Raw genomic sequence first — 12,945 nt, 5'->3', positions numbered from 1 at the left:
AGTTAACATTAAAGATCAGGAGCCTATGTTGTTCAAACCCACATTCCAGTACGTCGTACTACAGACTGTCACATTTTGCAGTGGTAGTTTACATAGCTCCAATTGCATTCCAAATGAGTAAATATTTACTGCCATAGTACCGTCGCACAGCTATTAACATTAAATTGAGGTTCAGCCATTAAATAAGTTAATTTACAGATTACTGCTGATTGATCTAAAAACTACGGGAGATAATTGTGTTGTAACTGCCCAAAAGGTAATCCGTAACTTCCTAAATAAGAAAGTATTATGGAATCGCCCTCTAAAAGGGCTTTGAATGAGGAATGCGTCACTTTCGATCGTGGCCACAGTGAACTGTCTGTTACTTCCGCCACATCACCCATTAAGAGTTTTGTCTTCGATTGAATGTAATGTCCTAGAGACCCAAAGGAAAAATTAAATAGGTTATTATATATGAGGGAAGTGTTTGTACCACTTCAATTCTGTGTCATTTTACATTAATACAGATCGCAATCTAGTATTTTTCTACAAAAGAAGAATGGGAAAACACACATCCGTGGGTACAGTTTCACCAATGTGTAGATTTTAGGTGTGCATGCATTGTTCTTGCTTTCTATACCTTAATTACAAGATACAAACACCTTTAATTAAAATATATTTACGAAAATTTGTTAAAAATGTGAAATAATTCTGTCTCCAAATTACCGAACACTCTTTGATATAATATGGTTATACTCATAATATTTCATCTTTCGGACTTCCAACTCGAATGACAATATTATAGCATCAAAATATAGTGGTGGTGCTTGACCTTTGTCAGGTAACACAGAAATGGCGGACGCAATATATCAAGCTTGCCTTCACCCATTATTTCGCCGAAAATTTTAAGATCTCACAGAGTGGCAGCACTATTTTACAATATAATAAATATTCCTTCCAGATGAAAAGCGAAATACAGATTTTACGAGAGAAAGGGAAAGTGTGAGAATTGTATCATTAAGGTAAAAAAAAAGCTGAATCATTATTCCATTTAGTGCCTTTTTAGATAAATGCCATTTGCGCAACGTTTCACCCGGGCGCATATTCTGCACCTCAAGTAAGATTCTGGGAGTCTGTAAACTTCTCATAAACAGCTTACGAGATCACTTCATTGATCTCTAAGCGCCCTCCATCATCACATTTCCTCAGGCGAGGAATTATGTGAATGTTATGAGATACGACTTTTCTCGATGTTCTCACTTCAGTTTGCAGTTAACGACGTCTTTAAGGTGTACCATAGCGAAGAAAAGTGCAGCAACGTTACAAGACAAATATCCAGTTCTTAACGTTTGGAAACAATGGAGCCCAGTCCATGTAAGCCATTACTAACTTTAGATTAATTTTTGAAGGCGATAAATCGCCCACGAAAAGAATATGATGACATCATGGTATTGTAGAAGATCGGCATGGACGAGAAACACTCAACAGTGCTACTTAAAAAAGCAGCACAATTCCGCAGACCAAGGTGTAACTTGACGAATGTTGCTGCGTAAGATTTAACAATATTAGAAAACAAAATATGATTGATATCAACTTGATTTTTTCCACTGCTAATTCGTGTGCGAGACAACGACTAAAGTAGATGGAATTCAATCTTTAACCAAAAGAAACTCCTGTGTTAAGAATTTGAGGAGCTGCAAGAAGACTTCCTGCGTCATCCTATTGTCACATTTTCGATCAGGAGATTCTGTCGCATTTCCATAGGTCATCACACCGACGTGCTAGCGCTAGAAAGTCGATAAATATCGTTGGAACATTTCCTAAAACCGTCTTTGATCTGCGGCGTGGAAGGCGGTCACCTGTGCTGCCAGAAGCTCGCACATCAGCACCGAACCGCGCTGTTTCGCCGGCGCAGTGACACGTAAAATAAGTTCCCAGTAAGCCCAAGTACTAGCGCGGAGGCAACCGGGCCGGATCATGTGGCTCACACCTGCTACCGAGAAGCTGGCAGCGGCGGCGGCGGCGGCACGCCACGGCAAACACATCCGCCCCCGCACTTGCGCTTCCCCGAAACTGACGCAGCGTACTGACTACCGGCGTATTCTTTTGCTGCTAGGAGCGCGGACTTCGCAGAAGAGGGTGTGCGCGTGGGCTTAGTCATTGGCCTGTATCATCGACCGGCCGCTTGTATTCGGGTCAGTCGGTGCTCTTAACCCTCCCTGCGAGCGTTCGCCTTGGCGAATGACGCAGCGCCGCCGCTGTTTGCTCTTCATTAGCTGCCCGTTCGCCTTATAGCACAGAAAGCCATATAGTGTCTCACGGAGCAAACTGGGGCGTACATTAGCTTAGAAAAGATTTTGATTCAACTGATTGCGTTCCTTATACAGTATTTAAATAACTTACTTAGTTACCCGTGTTCACTGTTTTATTACAAAGGTCACAGATGCGCGTTGTCTATGTGTCTATAACTATGTGACACACTGAGTAGCCTCGGCAGTGGGTTATTCCGACGACACTACCTCATAATCCCACCTGCGAATCGCAGTTTGCAGTACTAGCAACATACTGAAGAAATGGCTATGCGCAATCCACAGTAGTTCCAAGTAGCTGTTATTACATTATTTTCCACAGTTGTCAAGCCACAATCAATGTATTCATGAGAAATAATTTGTGTTCCGATTTTCGCGAAATATCTGCCTTAATCGTGAAGAATACCTATCTCTAGATTGACTACAACGCCGAACTTGGCGCTACTTTATATGTATCTTCCTGCTAATTAAAGTTTACTTCACCAACCAGTCATCTGGTTGTATAATGTCCTACGTCTACATCTACACAGATACTCCGGAAGCCACAGCACGGCGCGTGGTGGAGCGTACCCTGTACCGCTACTTTTCAATACCACTACTATTCATTCCCTTTCCGGTTCCACTCGAAAACAGAGCGAGAGAAAAATAACTGTCTATATGCCTGCATAAGAGGCCTGATAATGTCGTATCTTATCTTTGTGATCCTTATGCGCAATGTGTGTTGGCGGCAGTAACATCGTTTTGCAGTCAGCTTGAAATTGTCTCAACAATGTTCCTCCGAAAGAACATCTCATTTCCTCCAGGGATTCCCATTTGAGTTCCCAAACCATCTCCGTAACGCTTGCGTGTTGTGCGAACCTACCGGAAACAAAACCAGCAGCCCGTTTCTGAATTACCTCGATGTCTTCCTTTAATTCAACCTGGTACGAATCCCAAACGTTCCAGCAGTACGCAAGAATAAATCGCGCTAGCATCCAATACGTGGTCTCCTTTGCAGATGAACCACACTTTCCTAAAATTCTGCAGTTCTCGCATGCTCGTTCCATTTCATATCTCTTTGCAACGTTACGCCCAGATACTTAAACGACGTGTTAAAGCAGAACACTAATAATGCTGTATTCTAATATTACTTGTTTGTTTCTCGTGCTCATCCGAATTAACTTACATTTTTCTACAAATAACAACTGAGAATGCAGCTGCTACATGACTTCGCAGGTATTATTTCTACCTGTAATGGGATGCATAGAGCGAGTGGTCTTCACTGATTTTGACAGAAATTCATGTACTGTGAAACAAGCTGTCTTCAGTTTGATCAGCACGGAGTTTCTCAATGAAACGTGTCAGCAGTAATAGTGGCTAGTTCTGCGACTCCACAGCACCTGTGCTCTGCCGAGGCTACAGGTGTGTTCCCCCCTCTCCCCGCTCCATCTGTCAATACCTCTACGAACAGACGAACATTTTTGTCTGAAGCAGAAGCAGGAGCTGTGTTTTGGAAATATCACTGTCACTGTTTAGTGTCATGCATATTGTCAAGATGAATCTCTTCGTATTTTTCAGAATATTATGAAACGAAAGTTAACTTAACAATTATAAGGACGAGGTTGCTAGCGAAAAATCATTCGTGAAATTTCTTTTCTTATCATCTGGATAGTGAAACGCCGTTGTCTCTAATGGTGGGATACATTTACTTCTCTCTGAAGCTGTGTTACGGTGGAAGGTGGAACTTATGCCATTTTCCGACTGCTTAATCCTGTTCTGCATCTGCGCATTTAGTTAAAGCAAGTTATGAAACAAGTTTGTATACGTGAAGTTCACAGTGTTGTTATTACCACTTCGCACTACTCGTCCCTTACACACTTCTGTTTAAACTAAACGATCTCCTGCTAATAAAATGTAAGTGAATATTATTATCAAAATTCGTCAACCTTAAAGAGTGTGCGGTAAATCCAGTGGAACAGTGCATTGCGCTTGACAGCAACATATTACCTTTTATATTGTGATGCCGTATATTCGGACGCCCCGAAAAACAAAAAGGTTGTGACCTGAAATGAAATACGAGAGGGAGACAGGTAAGTATATAGGTAGACAGATAGATATATAGATTGGGAAAAGAGAGAATCGGCACCATGTATCTCTTAACATGCATGTAGCGTCCGTTTTAACCTCACCTGTAAAGATAACAAAAGGCGAAAAAAGTGTAATTCACAGTTGAAGTTTAGTGGTGTTCCACACTAACTATAAACGGTCCCATGCATAATAGACTAATAGATTAACTGCATATTTTCCAGCCTCCTCGAAATCAAAACCAATAACATTATTTTTCTCTCACTACAAATATTGAGCACCGTGTTCTTTAATTGTGTCAGAGTAAGAGGGAAATAGAACCTTTTTTTTCCTCCAGATTCTCAGCACATCAGAAAATAGCTTGTCTCACACTCTCGTGTGGAATTATATGTTTTGACGTAAGATGGTATAACAATGTTAGGCACTAAAGATGCTTAATATACAAAGGCTGTAACCATTCAATGTGTTCATTGCCTTTAGTTTTAGTGATTACAGTACGCATTAATATGGTACATCCCGAGCATGTAATCCCTGTCAATAAGTTTGCTACGTACAAACAATCGCGGATCTTAGTAACATGAAATGGGCACGAAACAGCCTGTTGTCTGGACTCTGTTCACTCTCCAGACTTTCCGCTCTTCCGGCCATCAGATCCACGATTTACACGCCAGTATCATGCCGTCACACTACTTTACATTCTCATTCTTTCGTTATAAGAGCTATTTATTGAACAATTATGTGGTACTCATTCGAAAAAAGTAAAAATCGATTTGGTAGTTATTAGCGCAAAAGGTATAAAGTCGTGCTGCTTCATCGTCTGTTGACAGAGAAATAATATGACAGGCTTCATCGTGGAGAAATAATGAGTCAGTTACCAAATTTTAGCGAGAGCTCATTGGTCATACTAACAACTAAGTGTTTTCAGTTAATTGTCCGTAAATACGTGCGTAGCATGCTGGATATAGCCGACAGTGGAAAGAAGCGTTCAGCTGACACAAAAATACGTGTTGGACCACACCAGTTACAGCCTACGTCGTTGTTTACTTATGAAGATGTGAATAAACAAACAAATACTGCTTTAAGCTCCGAGTAGACCGAGAGTTGTTTTCATTTAGCACTTCTCTCCTGATGCTCTCAGCTCGCCGAAGACGTGGTGCAAGAAATCAAAGTGAGACATCGCTGGCATGCACACACATTTCTACATACATTATCACCGTTATAGAATTATAGAAGGAGGAGCGAAAAACATTGCACATGAACTACGTTCAGAAGTGGCAATAAAACGACTCGGTATTCCATTAACATTTCTCTTCGCAAGAGTAACGCCTCATTATTTATGACTCGCCGTCGGTTTGGCACGATTAAAATATCTGTTCCAGGTCGTTAACAGAAGTGAAAGGCCGTGAAGACGTCTGCGGGCAGTGAGCACGGATACGTGAAGATAAAATTCCTGGCCAGCAATTGCCGCCGTGCGTCTGGGCCAACGGGGCAGATAATGATAACCGGAAATGAATGGACCGCACATAAGAAAATGATACGAAAAGCAGAACAAAAAGCGAAACCTAAAGTACCAGACGTGTCATTAGCATTCCACACGGAACACGCCGCATCTGGGTTTTTCCGTATGCTTTTTAAAATGTTGAATCAGAAGTGAAAAAGAAGTCGTAATCCGGTTCTTTTGTTCAGTAGAATAAGTATTTGTACCTCATAATTATTCTGTGTAGAATAGCAGTTACGCTGTAAAGGTCTAACAATGTCTGGAAAGCTTATTGAATCAGAGCAAAAGGCATCACTGAAGCATTCCAACCTATTTCAGCTTCAATCTAAATTCTGTATGTCGTTAAAGTGCGCTGATACATATATATATCTTACGGAATATAATAGCGGATTAAATCAGAGGTAGCTTACAGAAGGCAGATGCAGATAACATTTCCGTTGAGTTATTTGCAAACAAAATGAGGGAACAAGGTAGCAGACTCTTGATCCATGTTCGGGAGCAGAATACTTCAAATTCCAAACGAACATTTCACTTAACATTTTCCTGTGGTTTCGCTAAATCACTCTAGGGTGGTTTTGTCAGGAGGACCATGTCAATACATGATGAACTTACTTGTACTTTGTCTCCGATGATTTCGATGTCGACGGAACATTGAAATCTAGTGGTCGTTCCTTCTCTCTCTCTCTCTCTCTCTCTCTCTCTCTCTCTCTCTCTCTCACAGTCAAACATTTAAAACCATTTTTATCAATGCATGATCTACATTCGATAATAAATCATCTAATATTGCAACAAACTATTTTTTACAGTTGGAAATGGGATTTATATTGTTGGATAAATCAGATAGCGCTTTCTGTGAGGCATGAAACTGGGAGAATTTTTTTTTCTTATTTGATGTGTGAAGCCCTAAATTCCGTATAGATGAGAAGTATCCCTTTATTTTTGTAATGCTCCTTAAGCAGCGCAATTTCCAGACTCCCGAGGAGCACGCGGTAACACTTGTTGCGTCGCAAGCAACGCGCAAGCTCCAGCGTTAAAGGGTAACACAGCTAGCGCGTTCTGCAGGATTATATTTGCCTTCCTGCTCGAGAAATTTTGTTTAATATGTTACTAACCTAAGAGCAGCGAATAAAAGTCACTTAGTATTGTCCAGCTGTCTCTGATACGGACGACACATAATTTTTAAAATGTAAAGTCATGAAGCGAGTAAAGCTTTGCAGTCTCTACAATTATAAACAGAACTTGCTGACTTACCATATCATTTGTGGAAAACGTATTTTTGACTAATCTCTAAGTTCAATTACAGCACTGGTTGAACTAATCTAAAACACAGAATAAGAAAAGCTACACGAAGAATAACACCAATCGGGTTATGCAGATAGGTAAACTGTGGAAAAAAAGATAGAAGTCTGGAGAAATGTTAAGTCAGAGAACAGTTAAGGAGTAAAAAACTTCGGAGAAGGCGCCAATAGATCGCCTCAGCATCGGAAATACGAGGGAAAATATACCAGGACAACACAAAAACTGTGTAACTCCGCATACGTTATTTCTACACTACCTCCGGCAATATGCAGAGATTATGTTTACATTTCTGCAACTAAATATCAGTAGATAGAAAGTCTTTTATTCAGAAAAGGAAGGGAGTTATGACACAAACACGATTATCGGGAAATATTGTACAGCTATCGACTGATAAAACACGAGCCGAGAACGAGCGACTGCGTGCTGTCAATGTTTTACGTTGTCTTTAACCGTTTCGGCTCAATAGCTTTTCTGACAAGTGCTGACTCATACGGTGCAGCGAGCTGTTTCGTGTAGACCGCTACATGAAACCGTTCTCCGACGAGCGGTGATGAAATCCTCGGTAAATGGATTCGGACTATAGGCAACGGATATATTGCCGAAAGCGATGTCTCTTATAAATTTCACACACTAGTTTACAGTCAACGTGGACACCAACTCACATTCGTTTAACTCGTTTCACAATGTCTAATCGGTAATTAATTGAATTCGGAATCAAAATTCCAGACTCGATACATCGATTCTTGTTTGTTTGTTGCTTTCCATCATAGATCTGTTGGAAAATGTCTCCAGTCTCATTTTGCTTCCAGTGCGGAATATCACTTTTCCCATAGTAACCGCAATATTATTTTCTTCAAATCTACCAGTAATTTCGAATATGTTATAAAATGGTAGTTTATCCATCATTCGTGTCGTCCGTCAACCCACACATTGTATGTACGGTAGATAGACAAAACGTACACTTCTGGACCATTCCTTTCTTACCAGACAAACATTTAGTCATCTTCAACGATCTGTATCACGTCGGGCTATTTTGTGCAAACAGCAAAAATAAATTTTAAAAAAGTAGACTGAGACGAGATCTTGTCAAAATGTTTTCGATGATTAATATTCATATTACAGGAAACAAGTCAACAAATGAAATTTGTAGCGATAATATATAGTAGCTAGTATTTACTGACGGTACCTATTGTTTTCCTTTCTGTACTCCACCGTCAGATTAAAAACTGGAAGGAATCGCTATGCCACAAATTTTTGTCTATTCATTTGGGTGTATTCTGACAAGTGCTGACTCATACGGTGCAGCGAGCTGTTTCGTGTAGACCGCTACATGAAACCGTTCTCCGACGACCGGTGATGAAATCCTCGGTAATTGGATTGAAAACGTAAATGAAAGGGAATGTGTTCTACTTTCAAATCTAACACACAAATAGTTTCATTCGATTTTCATATTGGTATTTGTAGTCCGCAGAAGACACGTGGGCACTAAACGTCTCATTAAAGCTCAACCAGAGATCTGACTACCAATTATTCCTAACAAAAACACAAATTCATCAGTTTAACATTTTCGGGCAAAGTACTTTAAATCAAAAGGCTAAATCGTCCCTCGCACATCACATAATGCTGCGGTGTTATGAATAATTGGTAGTCAGATCTCTGGTTGAGCTTTAATGAGACGTTTAGTGCCCACGTGTCTTCCGCGGACTACAAATAGCAAATATGAAAATCGAATGAAACTATTTGTGTGTTAGATTTGAAAGTAGAACACATTCCCTTTCATTTACGTTTTCAATCCCGAGCTTCAGAAGCCATCTGGCAGCAACCCACGGCACCGAGTTTCCGCACCACTGGTGCGGAAGAACCTAGTTTTTCAACTGTAGGGTTACTATGCCAGCAGCCACCACTCGAGGAAACAGCTTCCTTACAAGCCTAGGTTGATACTGTTGCGCTAACCACAACAAATCACACACTCATTACGAAGATTAAAAGTCAGAAATGAAAGAATGAGAAACTACTACAGTACGTACATTTCAGTCCATACATTGTGACAGCTTACCATACCCTCGTAGTGTTTTACATCACCACTTGTGGCTCAGCAGCTCAGCTGGCTCAGTCTCTCATTAGTAACCCAAAGATAAGCGGTAGATTCCAAGTCACGTGAGTAGTCCATAAGCTACCTTTCGTTCACTAATTAATACTACGATGTTTCCGCTATACAAGGTGACTTGGTCCCTCACAAAATACTTCGTGTATACGAACAATAACAAATCATGTAGAGGTTCGGATTCAACCGTATACTGTATCTTCCCACAACGAGGTCCTTTATACTTCCTAAATCGAAAGTTTACAGAGCATACGAGCTTCAAATCGATCAGCACTATTGATTTCAGACAACTGTTTTTTTTTTTCATGCCATCCCGAAAGCCATAAGGACAGCGTCATTATTAACTGCAGTTGCTTATTAGTGGCATAGAAAAAGACATAAATAAGCCAGATTACTCACATTACTAAAATGTTACACAGGCTGTAAGAAAACTACGTTCAGAAAATGTAGCAGCGTTGCCCCCTTAGGTGGCCATGAATTTTGATGTTCACAGACGGTGAAAACTACCGAGTGATGAATATTGCTTTAAAGCAATTGGTAAAAAAGTACGTTAGTCAACAAATGGCATCTGTGTGCTAATGACTGTCTAACACGCTCAAAATAACCAGTTGTTTCGCGAATTGTGGTTGAAGCTTTAGCCAAACAGGCAACCAGGTCATCTGGATCAGTGTCTCGTACACCAAACTCTCCACCTTCCCTGACAAAAATAAAGACATACGATGTCAGCATCTCATCTAAAACAATATGCATTGTACGGTAGATTGAACACCCTCTCTTAAGATCATTAGAGTCAAAATGTTCAGAGACGGGAATACGTGCCCCTGTGACATTTCTGTGACGTAAGAAAGTATTTCTTTTTGTCTCCTCTAAATACTCTAAAACTTTATAGTTTCTTTAGACACTATATGTGGTAGTGTACTAGTGAGTGACTGGTTTTCGACCTAGAACTGCGTTCTTACTATGTGAACAGTTTTACTGAAATTGACCATTGGTGTTACACAATCAGTCTACTGCATATGTATTCTTTTGTCCATTGGGAAGAAAGAGCGGTGAATTTGGTGTGCACGCTCACGGCGAATGATATATGAAAATTTTTTGAGCATTATACGAAACATATGTAGACGTGTGTGGACCGTAACGAGTCCTACCACAATCAATTGAGCTTGCATCTGCACGTATCTGCAGCACCAGTCTCGTTGAGTTTGTATCATACCAAGAATTCGATAATTTCCGGCAAGGAGCAGAAACACGATTGCAGTAAACAGCTCGTACACTGCCGATGATCCAATCTATTTTTATGAAATTTGTCAGAGCTGTAAGACACAGTTCACGATCGAGAAACGGGCACACAATAAAACGCAACAAAAAGTCATCGTTTGCTAGTGCGTGCTACGCCATTTCTTTTCTGTCGATTAGTAGTCATAAACGTCGATTTCTAGACAAGCACAATCCCAGCGCAACAAGTGCCTAACAGGGCATTATAGACTTCAACGGTCCACCAACGTCGGGTCATTACACAAGAAGCATTAGCTGAGTCGGGATAGGGTGTTGATCATTTGCAGTTGTAATCATCCGAAAATTCCCCTGAAATAATTTATGGAGATTTTAATAAAGGTGGCAGAACAGTATTCGATACTGGCTCATACACGGTATGAGTCCTGTGTCATATCCACTACGCCATCAACATCGGTGCCCGTATCTAACGTTATATCATTGTTATTGACGCCATTCTGGGTATTACAGTTGTAAGCCTTTATAATTCTTCTGAAAATGAATCCAAATTCCGATACAAATAGTAAGAATACGAATTCCTCTTCACAGCATGATGTACCACATTAAGACTAGGGACTCCCAGGTACTATTCTATAGTTCTCAGTGTTACTGATTGTGGAAATGTGGTGCGATTTAGTTTAACTTGCGGTATCAAATCGCACGGAACGCCTGTGACCACTGTAGGGTCACTGAGCATGACCATTTTGCCGCTAATATCAAGACCCTTTTGTTAAAACTTTGTAATTTACAAGTTTCGGGAGTGACCTCGTCATCATCCGCCTCGAACTTAACAGTTCTAAAGAAAGCACAAGCGATAGATGACATATCACTGGCAAACATACTTAAGTTCGATGAACTGACCGGGTCTCGAAGTGGTGATGTAGCTTTATTAAATCGAAACCAAGGATCGTGTCAGCTGGAAACGGAACGTCAGTGCAAATTCTGGTTGCCACGCCGAATTAATCATTTAGGTTTCAGGAAAAAGTGATGGAACACTTCACAGCTGACAACTGCGTGAAACGACTTTCACGGAAGACATATATGAATAATGGTTAACCTTCTGGTACCCTTCGTGTTTGTAAGCATCTAATATGTGTCACTTTGGTAAAATAAAAATCTTACACGGTGAATACTGTTCAACTTTATACGTCCCAAACGGTAATCAACAGGAAGGAACGAACGTTAAGAGTGCCATGTCGCTGTATTATCGAGGTTATTATAAATTAAGCACAAAATCTGGTAGGACAAAATTTGGGAAGGACGTTGGTCATTGCCTTGTTAACTGAATCATACCGACGTTTGCCCAAACGAATGTAGCGTAACTGTAAAATCTAAATTTAATCATCACTCCACTCGAATGCGAGTCTATTATTGTTATCACTGCACCACCGAAGAACTATCTAACCGCGTGTAATGTACACAAGACATCTCACATTAAGTGGGCGGTGGTACAGGATCAACTAAGTGCCCCTGACAGTATGTAATCAAACTTTCATATCTAAGCACTATGTTTCACTTTTCGCAGATGGGTCTCATTTTTCACAGTCCAACGTCACTGGAGCAGAAGCGGTATACAGTCAGTCCACAATACCGTCAGTAGGTCAAAAACTACCGGTGTAGTAACGATAACAAGCAAAGCAAAATAAAAAAAATATTTCACTGCTTCTAATAACTTTTAGGTGCATTTAGTTCCGTGCAGAGGCATCGAGAGCGGTGAGAGTAGTTACTGTACTCAATGAACGCTGGCGGTACTCGAATGCCGGCGAGTTCGGCTAAGCCGGACCTGTGGCCCGAAGAGAGGTAAAACGTCGAGACCAGTCACTCGCCACTAACTACACACTTTTTGAATGAGTCGGCTGATTTAAGCAGGTGACGGGAGACCGCGGGAACGACGGGCCTACGTACGCTAGCGTTCCGGTTGCCCTCTGGCGGCGGCGGAAGAGGCAACAAAAGGAAAGCGTGTGGTTACCTTGGTGACGTCGGGCACGGCGTCCAGGCCGAGCCCCGCCAGGATCCGCCTGCGCAGCCTGTCGACGGCGGGCGTCGCAGCCGCCGCGCCGGCAGCACCGGCCGCTGCCGCAGCCGTCAGCACCAACAGCAGCAGCAGCACAGACGAGTGTGAGCTCAGCATCGCTCACAGGCACCAGCTCATGCTGACAGCTGCCCACTCCGCCGACTACCGACACACTAAAAGCCCAGCCCGACACTTGTGACCGCCGCTAGGCCGCTCAACATACTTTATATAAAGATAGCGCGGCGTGCTCTTTTGCCATTGGCCAAGGGGCGGTCCTTGTGGCGCGCGCGCGCGCGCGCGCAGCTCTCCGCTACTGGCCGCGGCGCACGACACGGCAGCGGCAGCGGCGGCGGCAGAGGTGGCCGCGTGTTGCCGGAAGTCCCAGAGGCGGCCGCGCGCCGAGCTT

General features: G+C 41.8%; 1 protein-coding gene across 1 annotated transcript in view; it reads right to left on the bottom strand.

The window, feature by feature from the left end:
• The window catches only part of LOC126298007 (bone morphogenetic protein 2), a 49,130-nt gene extending 36,390 nt beyond the window's left edge, over positions 1-12,740 (bottom strand). Inside the window, exon 1 of the mRNA XM_049989326.1 lies at positions 12,495-12,740. Coding sequence (XP_049845283.1) covers positions 12,495-12,656 — 162 coding nt within the window. The 5' untranslated portion in view covers positions 12,657-12,740. The remainder of the gene's footprint in view (positions 1-12,494) is intronic.
• Between the last annotated feature and the right edge of the window lie 205 nt (positions 12,741-12,945).

Source organism: Schistocerca gregaria, chromosome X, assembly GCF_023897955.1.
Source record: "Schistocerca gregaria isolate iqSchGreg1 chromosome X, iqSchGreg1.2, whole genome shotgun sequence".
Lineage (NCBI taxonomy): Eukaryota > Metazoa > Arthropoda > Insecta > Orthoptera > Acrididae > Schistocerca > Schistocerca gregaria.
The sequence above is the reverse complement of the archived record's forward strand: the minus strand, read 5'-3'. Positions and strand labels throughout refer to the sequence as shown.